The 13511-nt window shown below is 51.9% G+C and overlaps 1 protein-coding gene across 1 annotated transcript in view; it reads right to left on the minus strand.

Moving 5' to 3' along the window:
• Window positions 1-13511, minus strand: part of HUWE1 (HECT, UBA and WWE domain containing E3 ubiquitin protein ligase 1) — a 141855-nt gene that overhangs the window by 19888 nt on the left and 108456 nt on the right. The window contains exons 65-71 of the mRNA XM_056867056.1: window positions 12733-12953; window positions 11078-11366; window positions 10018-10120; window positions 7457-8000; window positions 3566-4169; window positions 836-954; window positions 574-730 (exon numbers count right to left, since the gene is read on the minus strand). Coding sequence (XP_056723034.1) covers window positions 574-730; window positions 836-954; window positions 3566-4169; window positions 7457-8000; window positions 10018-10120; window positions 11078-11366; window positions 12733-12953 — 2037 coding nt within the window. The remainder of the gene's footprint in view (window positions 1-573; window positions 731-835; window positions 955-3565; window positions 4170-7456; window positions 8001-10017; window positions 10121-11077; window positions 11367-12732; window positions 12954-13511) is intronic.

The raw sequence follows: 13511 nt of genomic DNA on the forward strand, positions 1-13511 counted from the left end.
ATCCAACCTTCCCCCGCTTCCTAACGTTAGGATGTAGTCCCTGGGAAGTTTAAGTTCCTTTATATTTTGCACAAAGCATGCGGACATCAGCAGTTGCACTCAGAGAAGAAGAAGAAGAGTTGGGTTTTATATGCCAACTTTCTCTACCACTTAAGACAGAATCAAACCAGCCTTCCCCTCCCCACAACAGACACCCTGTGAGGTAGGTGGGACTGAGAGAGCTCTTAGTAGAGCTGTGACTAGACCAAGGTTGCCCAGATGGCTTCATATGTAGGAGCGGGGAAACAAATCCAGTTCACCAGATTAGCCTCCGCTGCTCATGTGGAGGAGTGGGGAATTGAACCCAGTCTCCAGATCAGACTCCACCGCTCCAAACCACTGCTCTTAACCACTACACCATGCTGGCTCAGAGTGGTGCGTCCCAAACCCTGTGGATACGAGCAACCTACTTGTTAGTGTGACCTTTACACCCTGACCCCCTGCTCAGGTCCTCTGTGCTGAAGACCGCCCGGCCCCCAACCCCCGGCCACCTCCTCCAATTGGCACTGCCCCCCCAGCCCTGTTTCTCCCTACCTATCTGCTTGCAGAGAGTGTAGCCCAGCTGGTGAGCTCCGTTCAGCAGCAGTTTGAGGACGGTGTCCCGGGTGGCCGGGTCACCCCGCGAGAGCTGCAAGAGGACATTGGCGGCGTCTTCTAGGCCTTCCTCGGAGCAGGAGTGGGACGTCAGCACCTAGGGCGGGAGAAGAGAGTCGGTGACCCCGTGGAAGGCTGAACCCTCCCCCTGGCCTTCCATACGGAGTGTGGCCCCCTGTCCCGATTTCACAAAAAGCCTCACCTCCACGGATAGCTGTAACTGGTTCTCCGTCAGGCCTGAGGCTGCCATTTTGCTGTCGGGCCCGCCTCCGCCTCCCCCGTCGCTCACCTTGGCTGGCGATTTGCTGTTTTTTGCAACAGCTGCCAAGGACGAGAAGATTATAATGGGTCTTATTTGTTGATGGTGTTTTGTAACGGCCTACGGCCTATACAAATAAACGTATTCATTCGTTCGTTCATTCATTCATTCTAGTATCCCCTTGGGATTAACACATCGATTGGGAGGAACAACTGGTGCAACCTTAACCACGTTTCTGAGCCTGTGCCTCTTTGGGGTAGCCTCTGGCTATTCTACAGGACCTTGTCTACCTTTCCTACTCAAAGGCCTTAGTGGCTGCTTTCTGGTGGAAGTAAAAAAAGAGCAAGAGTCCAGTAGCACCTTAAAGACTAACAAAATTTCTGGCAGGGTAGGAGCTTTCGTTAGTCACGGCTCGCTTCTTCAGATATCTGAAGAAGCAAAGTGTGACTCACGAACGCTCATACCCTGCCAGAAATTTTGTTAGTCTTTAAGGGGCGACTGGACTCTTGCTCTTTTCTACCGCTGCAGACCAACACAACTACCCATCGCGGTCTATTTCCAGTGGAAGTGGCATACAGCTTTACCTCCTCTCCTTATTGGCATCACCCCATTCTGTGGGTTATCAAATGCAGAAAAGGAAGTGTGGAATCAGGCAGCAAAACCAGCATCCCAGAAGCACTAGCTTTCCTATTAAAAGAAAGCAGATTTCTGCCCCTTATGCTTTCAAGCAACAGGCCAGAGGAGCGGTTGAGTTAAGATTCCCAGTAGCTGGAGGGTGAGGTCAGAGGGCTTCAGTGTTCCTCCCTGTTTTTAACACAAGAAGAGACCAGTGGTCATTCTAGTCCAGCATCCTGTCTCACCCACTGGCCAACCACTGTGGAGAGCCAACAACAGAACACAGAGGCTGAGGCCTTCCCCTGATGTTGCCTCCAGGCACTGGTATCTAACTGCCTCTGAATGTGGAGGTTCCCCCTAGTCACCATGGCTAGTAGCCACTGACAGACCTTTCAAAACCACAAATACACAAAAGATTGGGGGGGGAAACAGCAAAATTATGCAAGGTTGCATATATATCAGAAAACCCACATTTCTGGGGCAAAGTAAGACAAAAATCCTGCCCTTGGTCTTAGAACTCAGAAAGGGAACGAAATGAATAAAAGAATCATACAGTTGGAAGGGGCCATACAGACCATCTAGTCCAACCCCCTGCTCAATGCAGGATCAGCCTAGAGCAGTGACGGTGAACCTTTTAGAGACCGAGTGCCCAAACTGCAACCCAAAACCCACTTATTTATCGTAAAGTGCCAACAGCTGGGGAGTGGGCAGTCCAGGGAAGGGGGGGGGCTTTGAACTGCTCCGGGCTATCCAGGTGGGGGGAGTCCCCGTTGGAAAGCTTCCCCTGTCACGGAGGCCAGGTCTACCCATTGGTTTCTCTAGAACTTGGCCTCCATGGGAGTCTCAGTCGGGAGGCCAGGTCTACTGTCATGCAAACCAATGGGTAGACCTGGCCTCTGGATGGAGATGGGGCTTTCCCCCCCACGGAGGCCAGGTCTAGCCATTGGTTTGCATGGCAGTAGACCTGGCATCCTGACTGAGACACCCCCCCCCACAGAGACCAGGTCTACCCATTGGTTTCTATGCGCTTTGAAACCAATGAGTAGACCTGGCCTGCATGGTGGGTGGGGAGAAGAAAGCGGCAGCCTGACTGTGCCCAGGAGAGGGGGGGCGGCGGCAGGGAATGCAAGCCTGGCCCTCTCCAGGGCCAGGATCGCATGGGAGGGGGGGGCGGGAAATGCGAGCCTGGCCCTCTCCGGGCTGACTCTCAGCTGGGCGGCGTGGCTACAGCTGCGGTGCGGCGGCGTGCCGCTGCGTCTCTGCACCCCGTCTTCTCCTGGCTGCCGGCTTGCTGGTTCCTCGCCCCGTCCCTCGTGCATGCTGGCAAAGAGGGCTACGCGTGCCGAGTCGGGCACACGTGCCATAGGTTCGCCAACACGGGCCTAGAGCATCCCTGAGTGTTTGTCCAGCCTCTGCTTCAAGACTGCTAGGGAGGGGGAACTCACTGCCTCTCTAGGGAGCTGATTTCACTGCTGAACAACTCTTACTGTAAAAAAAAAAAAAATTCCCCTAATATCCAGCCAGTACCTTTCCATCCGCAATTTAAACCCATTATTGCAAGTCCTATCCTCTGCTGCCAACAGGAACAGCTCCCTGCCCTCCGCCAAGTGACGGCCCTGCAAATACTTAGAGAGCAATCCTGTCCGCCCTCAACCTCCCCTTCTCCAGACTGAACATTTTCAACTCCCTCAACCTTTCCTTGTAAGGCTTGGTTTCCTACAAAGAAGAAGAGGAGTTGGTTTTTATATGCCGACTTTCTCTATCACTTAAGAGAGACTCAAACGGGCTTCCAATCACTTTCCTTTCCCCTCCCCATAACAGACACCCTGTGAGGTAGGTGGGGCTAAAAGAGTGGTGACTAGCCCAAGGTCACCAGCTGGCTTCATGTGGAGGAGTGGAGAAACCAACCCGGTTCACAGGATTAGCCTCCGCCGCTCATGTGGAGCAGTGGAGGAATCAAACCCAGATCTCCAGATCAGAGTCCACCGCTCCAAACCACCGCTCTTAACCACTACACCACGCTGGGGAAGAGAAGAACCCGAACCCACACACACACACAAGTGCAGGACTTACTGGTCACAGTGATGGGGGCAGTAGACGTGGCCGTTACTCCGGAGGTGGCGATAGAAGCAGCAGTGGCAGCTGCAGTGGCAGCAGCCACAGCAGCTGCCGCAGCCAGGGCAGGGGCGGGAGCAGGCGCTGGGGTGGTGGTGGCAGCGGTGGTGGTGGCAGCGGCGGCGGCTGCAGCAGCGGTGGTGGCGTGGTTGGCTGCTCCCTCGGCCGCGGCGGCCTTGTTCTCGGGCAGAGCGATGGAGATGAGGGAGAGTAGGCGCAGCAGCTTCTCGGTCAGCAGGGAGCTCCGCCGGATGACCGGGTGGGAGAGCATGTTCATTAGCTGGCCCAGTGGAGAGGCCTCCAGGCTGTAGGGGGAGCTCTCCCCCTCCGCGCCGGAGCTCACAGGCACCGATTTGATGGAGTTCTTGCCCTTGCGGCTAACGTTCATGTTGTCCAGTTTGACCAGCAGGTCCCAAAAGTCAGTGGAGATGCCGCTGGAGCCTGCCTGGCCTGGGCAAGGGCTGCACGACTGCTTCGTGCCCCGCTCCCGCTCGCTTTCGCAGTTGGTCTCTTTGGTCCGCTGCTGTGTGAAGTGGCTGGGGAACACCTGGGAGGGGAGAGAGGAGAGGAGAAAGTCACCCTTCTGGGATTCCCCACTCGGTGCAGAAGTGTAGTTACATCTCAGCTCTCAGCGGTGGATTAGCTGCTGTCTTGCTTGACTGGTTACATGAGGCTGCCTGTTACTGAATCAGTAACATCAAAGTCAGTATTATCTACTCAGATCGGCAGCGGCTCTCCAGGGTCTCAGGCAGAGATCTTTCACATCAGCTACTTGCTCAGTCCTTTTAACTGTAGATGCCGGGGATTGAACCTGGGACCTTCTGCATGCCAAGCAGATGCTCTACCATTGAGCCACAGCCCCTCCCCTAAAATTGCAAAACCCAGATTGGGGACTCTTAAGGGTCTCAGGCAGGGGTCTTTCACATCACCTACTTGCTTAGTCCCTTTAACTGGAGATGCTCAGGATTGAACCTGGGACCTTCTGCATGCCAAGCAGAGGCTCTACCACTGAGCCATAGCCCCCTCCCCAAAAGGAAAATGCAGGGTCCAGCCACCCTCTCCAAAACCCTTTCCTGATTGGAACTCAAGTCCTCCATCAGGAAGGTGCAGACCGCCCCCCCACGAATATACACCCCAATGCCCCTTCGTAGTGCTCAACACCTTAAAGCATTACACAGTTTGGGACCCTCATATCTTTGGGACCGTATCACAGTTTGGGACCTCGTATCTTTGGGACCTCGTATCTTTGGGACCGCCTCTCCGGTTTATGTCCTCCTCAGATAATGTCCTCCCCAGAGGATAATGTCCTCCCCAGAGGACATTAAGATCAGCAGATGAGAACCTACGGGTGATCCCTGAACCAACTTACGGCTGTCCTCAACAAGAGCCAGGTGGAATGCTCTGCCTGGTAACATTAGGGCCCTGCGGGACCTCAAGGAGTTCCACCGGGCCAGTAAGACGGAGCTTTTCCACCAGGCCTACAACTGAGAACAGCCGCAGATATCATCTTTACTGGCCTCCCTACCCTTTCCCCCTTCTCATATGCATAACATCATCAGTTTGAAGGGGAGGCCTCCTGTATGGCTCTCACAGTGTAATTGGGATTTTGAGCGCCATCTTGTTATTCTTGGGGTTTGAGGTATTTTATTGTTGATTTTATTGCTACTAATTGTTGTTGTGTGATTTTAAACGATGTTACCCACCCTGAGCCAGCTTGTTGGGGAGGGCGGGCTACAAATTTGAAAAATAAATAAAATAAAGAAAAAACAACATCACCTGAGCCCTCCCCACCGCCCCCAGTACCACTTTTTAGAGGGGCACCGGGACTTGCTCGAACCTGAAGGGAAAACATCCCCATTGATCCGTTCCAAATATGCAGCGTCTCTCTTGGCATGTACTCTCCATTCAAGTGTACGTTATTAACAGTGACTGGGAAACTCTAAGCAGCTTAGCTGTCAAGGGTAGCCGTTCCACCAGGAAAGCCTCCATGAGCCACAGCCCGCCTCTCCCTCCATCCCAAGCCTGAAATGTTCCCGAAGTGGCTAATTTGGGTGCTTAAAGGTCTGCTCCCAGTCTTCCAGTTTAACCCAGAAGATGCCACTGAAAGATTCCCAACCCTAAGCACGAAGCTCCTCCCCCCAACCAGGAAATTCACAACTACCTCCCCACCCCACACCCCCTACTCTATGCCCAGAAGATGGCAACATAAACCTTCCAGGATGCCTGGCCAATCTGGCCTGGAGGAAAATTGCTTCCTGACCCCAAAGTGGCGATCGAAACTACCCCGGGCAGGTGAGAAAGAGCCATGTGAGCCAAACATTGATGCAAGGACAGAAAACCCAGCATTTCTAGTTTGTTACAGTCACTTTGAAAGAACAGTTGGTTTTTATATGCCGACATTCTCTACCACTTAAGGGAGACTCAAACCGGCTTACAATCACCTTCCCTTCCCCACAACAGACACCCTGTGAGGTAGGTGGGGCTGAGAGAGCTCTAAGAGAGCTGTGACTAGCCCAAGGTCACCCAGCTGGCTTCGTGTGTAGGAGTGGGGAAACCAACCCAGTTCACCAGATTAGTGTCTGCCACTCATATGGAGGAGTGAGGAATCCAACCCGGTTCTCCAGATCAGACTCCACTGCTCCAAACGACCACTCTTAACTACTACACCATGCTGGCTCTCAGCAGAGTCTGAAGCTTGCGGGGGGCCTTGGGCTTGGGTTAAGCCAGCCATGCATGCTATGGAGGGAGAAGTTCACGGCTGCTGCTCGCTAGTCTTCCAGGAGGTACAAAGGGCAGGACGGCCACACAGCCACTGTTGGAGAACAGCCCTCTGCTCCACCATGGGATATCCTGTCCTGAAAGCATCTGACTGAGGGCTGGCTCACTCTCTTCTTCTTCAAAAAAAAGGGGGGGGGACTCCATGAAAGGAGATTTATCTTCATTGCTACAGTCAGCAGCAGGGAAAGAAGAAGAGGAGTTGGTTTTTATGTGCCGACTTTCTCTACAGCTTAAGGAAGAATCAATCTGGCTTACAATCGCCTTCCCTTCCCCTCCCCACAACGGACACCCTGTGAGGTAGGTGGGGCTGAGAGAGTTCAGAGAGAGCTGTGACTAGCCCAAAGTCCCCCAGCTGGCTTCATGTGTAGGAGGTGGGGAAACAAATCCAGTTCACCACATTAGCCTCTGCCGCTCATGTGGAGGAGTGGGGAATCAAACCCACTTCTTCAGAGCCCACCGCTTGAAACCACTGCTCTTAACCACTACACCACGCTGGCTCTCAAAGGTAGGGCAGGCCCAGCTCCCTCATCTTCCACGTGAGGATTCTTACGTTTGCTAGCATTCTTATATGTTGCGGCTGTTTCAGGCAATGGCAATGGTCTTGCCACTCTCCCACTGACAAAAACACCCCTTTTCCCCCTACCCTAGGCAGGCCTAACTTTTTTCGGGCCCTTGTGCGAAAGACCGATGGCCCCCCACTATTCTTCCTATTGTGCGAGAAGCGCTATGCCGCAGACCACCCGTCTCATCTTCAGAAGAAGAGTTGCTTTTTTATATGCCGACTTTCTCTACCACTTAAGGGAGACTCAAACCGGCTTACAACCACCTTCCCCATCCCTCCCCACAACAGACACCCTCTGAGGTAGGTGGGGCTGAGAGTGTGACTAACCCAAGGTCACCCAGCTGGCTTCATGTGTAGGAGTGGGGAAACAAATCCAGTTCACCAGATTAGCCTCTGCCGCTCATGTGGAGGAGCAGGGAATCGAACCCGGTTCTCCAGATCAGAGGCCACCGCTCCAAACCACCGCTCTTAACCGCCACACCACGCTGGCTCACCTTGGCGAGCTGGATGAGCGTGTCGAGGACGTGCCGGCAGACCACGGGGGCGGCCTGGGGGTGTATGTGCACGGTGGAGCCAGCGGCGGCGTGCTTCTCCGTGTGCTTCCGCCCTCCTGCCCGCTGGATCTGGAAGATGTTGGTCCGGCAGCCCAGGGCGGCGTCCATTGAGACCGAAAGCCAGGAGAGCTGCCCGGAGCTCTTGGACTCCATCTTGTGCAAGAGGTCGAGGGGCCGGCTGTCGGCGGCGCAGGCTTTGGCGGCCCGCTTGCCCTTGTCGTCCGGGGCCGCCGCGCCCCCCTTGGGCGTCTCTATGCACAGCTCACTCTCGCTGCTGCGCTGCAGGATGGACAGCAGGCTGCGGATCACCCAGCCGCGGGTCTGGGCATGGTAGCAGAGGTTCCGCAGCACCCGGTGCAGCCGGCTTGTGTTCAGCTTGGGCTCGTCCACGAAGAGGAGGACCAGCAGACAGGACAGGGCCTCGTGGTCCAGCAGGAGGCGGCCCCGCAGGCGAAGCAGGCTGTCCACGTTGCTGCCCGAGGGCCTGAGGAGCAACGGGGAAGAGTTCAGTACCAGGCTGGGATGGTTTAAAAAAAAAAAAAATACACACAGCAGAATCCTTTAAATGGCATCCGAAGACGTAACTTATCTTACTCTACAAGCTTTGTAAATAGATGGCTGCCTTTTCTAGATTATGTGGAAAAGGGGGCACCGTAAAGTAAACGATGCCCATGAAACTATCGTATGATTTGCATTTATTAAGATCTGCTAAGTGAATACAACAAATGGTACGATTTCTGTAAAACGTGTGTTATGTGCCGTCAAGTCGCTTCGAACTCATGGCGACCCTATGAATTAATATCCTCCAAAATGTCCTATCTCTGACAGCCTTGCTCAGATCTTGCAAATTGAGAGCTGTGGCTTCCTATATTGAGTCAATCCATCTCTTGTTGCGTCTTCCTCTTTTCCAGCTGCCCTCAACTTTTCCTAGCATGACTGTCTTTTCTAGTTACTCTTGTCTTCTCATAATGTGACCAAAATACAATAGAAGCTAAAATGACTAAACTGAGGCCAAGGTCAGTTCAGGCCTGCTTTGATCTATAACCCACTGGTTTGTTTTTTTGGCAGTCCACGGTGTCCATAACACTCTCCTCCAACACCAGTATGTAAAACGCACTGATGTATAATATTGGAACATATATTGGAACCAAGTATTGAAACATATCTCGACTGTATGATGTTTAACCTACTGTTGTTATTTTTTATTTTGTTGTTATTATTATAAAATAAACTTAAAATAAAGAGTTTTAAAGAATGGTATCTGAAAATAACCCCTTCTTCCTAAGACAGGGGTACCTGACCTTTTTGAGCCTATGGGCACCTTTGGAATTGTGACACTGTGCGGTGGGCACAGCCCCAAAACGGCTGCCACAGGAGGCGGAGCCAGCCACGGCGGAAGGAGCTTATCTTTAGTCCTACCATGAAGATCCTCGTGCTGTGAAGGCAGCTGCTGCCAAAGCAATGTTTTTAAAAACCTGCAGAGCCAGTCAAACCTCCAATGGCCAACAGCCCCACCCATTTTCTAAAAACACCTGGCAGGCGCTGGGAATAGGTGTCAGTGGGTGCCAAGTCACCCATAGGCACCTCACTGGGGACTCCTTTCCTAAGAACGTAAGGAAGGCCATGCTGGATCAGACCAAGGCCCATCAAGTCCAGCAGTCTGTTCACACAGTGGCCAACCAGGTGCCTCTAGGAAGCCCACAAACAAGACGACTGCAGCAGCACCATCCTGCCTGTGTTCCACAGCACCTAATACAATAGGCATGCTCCTCGGATAATGGAGAGAACAGGTATGCATCATGACTAGTAATTCATTTGGACTAGTAGCCATGGATATCCCCCTCCATGAACCTCCCCCTATTCAAGCCTTCCAAGTTGGTAGCCATCAAAACATCCTGGGGCAAGGAGTTCCACAATTTAACTATGTGTTGTGTGAAGAAAGACTTCCTTTTATCTGTTATGAATCTCTCACCCTCCAGCTTCAGCAGAATACCCCCCGCGTTCTAATATTATGAGAGGGAGCTTCCTAAGTAGTGACTCATCTAACTGAGAACAGTCAAAATTTGATACGTGTCATTAGGTGGACGGTGCAGAAAGGAATTGGCTCTAGCACGTTTGCCAGCCCTGGTTGGCTCTGGAAGTTGGCTGGCTCTGCCTGTGTTTAAATGGACGCTTAGGGTCAAATCAGGGGGGACCGGCCAAGCAATTAAAGGAAGGAAACAGCCATCCCACCTTTCAACGAAGGAAGGGAAAAGGAGAAGGCTTTTCAACAGCTCAGTCGTTCAGTGTCTGCGGAAGATGGGGACCCGGGACGGAAAACTGCCGGCAGCATTCGTATCTTCCATTTCCAAGCCAGAAGATATCGCCACCCTCCATGTTTCCAGAGTGGATAGTTTGGGCTGGCCGTTTAAGGTTTTGCTCCCAAGTCTTCCAGTTTAACCCAGAGGATGCCCACAGAAAGATTCCCAACCCTTCCCATGAAGCCCCCCTCTATCTAGTACCTGCTGTGGCTGCTGCTTCCACCCATCTGGAAGGTACCCCCTCTCTGCACAGCTAAGCGTGTATACTGGACCCCTCGGTTTCCACTCAGTCGGCTCGTGAAGGCTGTGGGGAGATAGGAGAAAAAAGAGGGGAATGAAACTCAACCTAGAAAACCGAAGCTGGGTTGGGTGGGATAATGAAAATACAATTTATTTAAAGCGCTAAGTCAAGATAAAAATATTTATACAGACAATATTTATATATCAACCAGGTTCATAATTGCACACATTTGATATGGGAGACATATACAGCCCAGTATAACAACTTGAGACAATCTTACCAGATGTTTGCCTATTTGGTAATGCATTATGCAACCTATATACATACCTGGTCTGATATATATTGACTGTAAAAAGGTAAAGGTCTCCTGTGCAAGCACCGGGTCATTCCTGACCCATGGGGTGATGTCACATCCCGACGTTTACTAGGCAGACTTTGTTTACGGGGTGGTTTGCCAGTGCCTTCCCCGGTCATCTTCCCTTTACCCCCAGCAAGCTGAGCACTCATTTTACCGACCTCGGCAGGATAGAAAGCTGAGTCAACCTCGAGCCGGCTACCTGAATCTGACTCCCGTTGGGATCGAACTCAGGTTGTGAGCAGAGCTTTTGACTGCAGTACTGCAGCTTACCACTCTGCGCCACGGGACTCATATATTGTCTGTAAATGTTTAAATATCTGTAAATGAGTGTATGTTTTACATGGGTTTCAACTGACCACAAAGGAAGGCCAAACAGGCCGAAACGCGTCTGCCATGTGGTTATAGATATCAACCTTAGGAAATGCCACTGTGCTGTTTTAACGTTTTTAAAAATATTTTTATCTTGACATAGCGCTTTAAATTAATTATATTTTCATTACCTATAAATTTTGTTTATCCCACCCAACCTGGGATACCCAGCTGCGGGGAGACAGCAAGATAAATCAGGAGTGGAGACATACATAAGCGGGGCAAATCAGGAGTGGAGACGTGCATAAAAGGGGAACAGAAAGACCGCAGAGGGCGCGAGGCGCCTTTTTTACCTGGGCTGCGCAAAATGGCCGACAAGGCTGAGGTGCTGGAGTGGCCGAAGAGGCGCTCGTGCATGAGCTGGCGCTGGCGCGCCTCCTGCTCACGCCGGAGGGCCTGCGCCTCGGCAGCGATATCTGGGGGCATGACCGCCAGGACGCTGTCCTCCATGTCCTCCAGCACGCTACGGCGCAGGTCTGAGGGCAGCGTCTGGATGAAGGTCACGGGGTCCATGGGCGTGTCTGAGCTGGTGCTCTGGGCCAGCTCCCGCCGCTGCTGTTCTGCCCGCTGCTGGGCCAGCACCTGGGACAAGGAAGGGGAAAAGACCGCGGTTAGTGCTCGGCACAGTTAGGGCAACAGTGTAGAACAGGGGTCCCCAATGAGGTGTCCCAACCATGGGCAGGGCCAGGTGAGGTTTTGCCCGGCAATTCTTCTGAGTGGCTGTACAGATTTTTAGAAATGTTGCTTGGACAGCAGCTGCCACCATAGACTCATAGAGTTAATGCAAGATCTGCCTAGAGCATCCCTGACAAGTATATAGAATCATAGAGTTGGAAGGGGGCCATACAGGCCGTCTAGTCCAACCCCCTGCTCAATGCAGGATCAGCCTAGAGCATCCCTGACAAGTGCTTGTCCAGCCTCTGTTTAAAGACTGCCAGTGAGAGGGAGCTCACCACCCCCCTAGATAGCTGATTCCACTGTTGAACAACTCTTACTGTAAAAAATATTTCCCTAATATCCAACCGGTACCTTTCCGCCCTAAATTTAAACCCATTATTGTGAGTCCTACCCTCTTGCCAACAGGAACAGCTTCCTGCCCTCCTCCAATTTGGCCTTGGCAAGAAAGGGATACCTTTCAGTCTTAAGGTCTAAGAGTAGCTGTAACAAGATGCCTGGGGAATCGCTGAAGCCAGGTTAGTAACGGGAGAGCTTTGTCACATTGGGCAGCCATGTTAGTCTGTCATTAGCAGTAGAAAAGAGCAAGAGACTAACAAAAGACTAACAAAATTTCTGGCAGGGGTATGAGCTTTCATGAGCCACAGCTCACTTCTTCAGATACGGCTAGAATGTGATTCCATCTACCCTTAAGTAGAGACAAGTGAATTAAGACACACAATGGCAATATAAATGTAAAAAGCAAGTAAATGACATTAGCAGGCGTGATTGGATAGGTGTGATATGCAGAGGGCAGCAGGCGTGGAGAAATCAGCATTGGTAATGAGACAGGAATCCCAGATCTCTATTAAGTCCTGGAGAATGCATAGAATTGAGCTTCATTGTTAGTTTCAATTCAGCAGTCTCTCTTTCTAATCTCCCTTTGAAATCCCTTTGTAAGGGAGCTGTGGTTCACCTGCCAACCTTCAGAATCACATCTCGAGGAGTTAAATTATGAAGTCTAAAGTTTCAAAACACAAGATTAGATCTGCGGAGGGGGAATCTAACACCTCCTCGCTTAGGTAGGGGGAAAGTGCCAACAAACTGGAAACGGACCGAGGCAAAGCATGCCTATTTCTCCTCAGGCAGGATAGTTATGAGATCTCCTTCCTTTGGGTTTTTAACGCAAAAGTCAGACAAGTATCCGGTCAGGAATACCTTAGGGCGCAGGATATCCTATTGGAGCCCAAGAGCACGCTCTGAATTTGTATGTCGCTTTTACCCTGCAACCTACCTCCTCTTGGATTGCCGGGGGCAGTGCAGCCAGGAACTCCGGACTGACTTCTGTCACTCCAGGGTTGCCCACCACAGGCGGGGTCGGAGTGGTGGCCGTAGCGGTCGGAACAGTCCGAGCAGGAGGCCGGATGCCCAGCTGGTTCTGCAGCACCTCACGTCGGATGTCGTCGGGCAACGCAGCCAGAAAGGACGGGTCCACGCCCTCTGGGAGGTTTATCCCTATGGAAGGCCAGAACGTTAGGAAACAGCTGCCGTCTCTGGAGAAGAGGGCCTGAGTTATGAATATTACCATTTATAAAAGGTAAAGGTAGTCCCCTATGCAAGCAACAGGTCATTACCGACCCATGGGGTGACATCACATCACAACGTTATAGGCAGACTATGTTTACAGAGTGGTTTGCCATTGCCTTCCCCAGTTATATCTACACTTTACCCCCAGCAAGCTGGGTACCCATTTTACCGACCTCGAAAGGATGGACGGCTGAGTCAACCTTGAGCTGGCTACCTGAAACTGACTTCTGTCGGGCTTGAACTCATGCTGTGAGCACAGCTTGGACTACAGTTCTGCAGTTTACCGCTCTGTGCCATGGGGCACATAATTGTAATTGGAGAAGGCTTTATATCTCAGAAGGATAGGTGACCCAGGCCTAAAGCAGCTCCACATATGGAGAGCGCTTTGATGACTTTTCTCCCAGAAAAATGCCATTCTAAGGGCACAGGATGCTTCTGGGCATTAAGGTTAGTGGGAGAAGAGATCTGCCAGGATCAAACTCAGGT

This window comes from Euleptes europaea, chromosome 1 (assembly GCF_029931775.1).
Source record: "Euleptes europaea isolate rEulEur1 chromosome 1, rEulEur1.hap1, whole genome shotgun sequence".
Taxonomy (NCBI): domain Eukaryota; kingdom Metazoa; phylum Chordata; class Lepidosauria; order Squamata; family Sphaerodactylidae; genus Euleptes; species Euleptes europaea.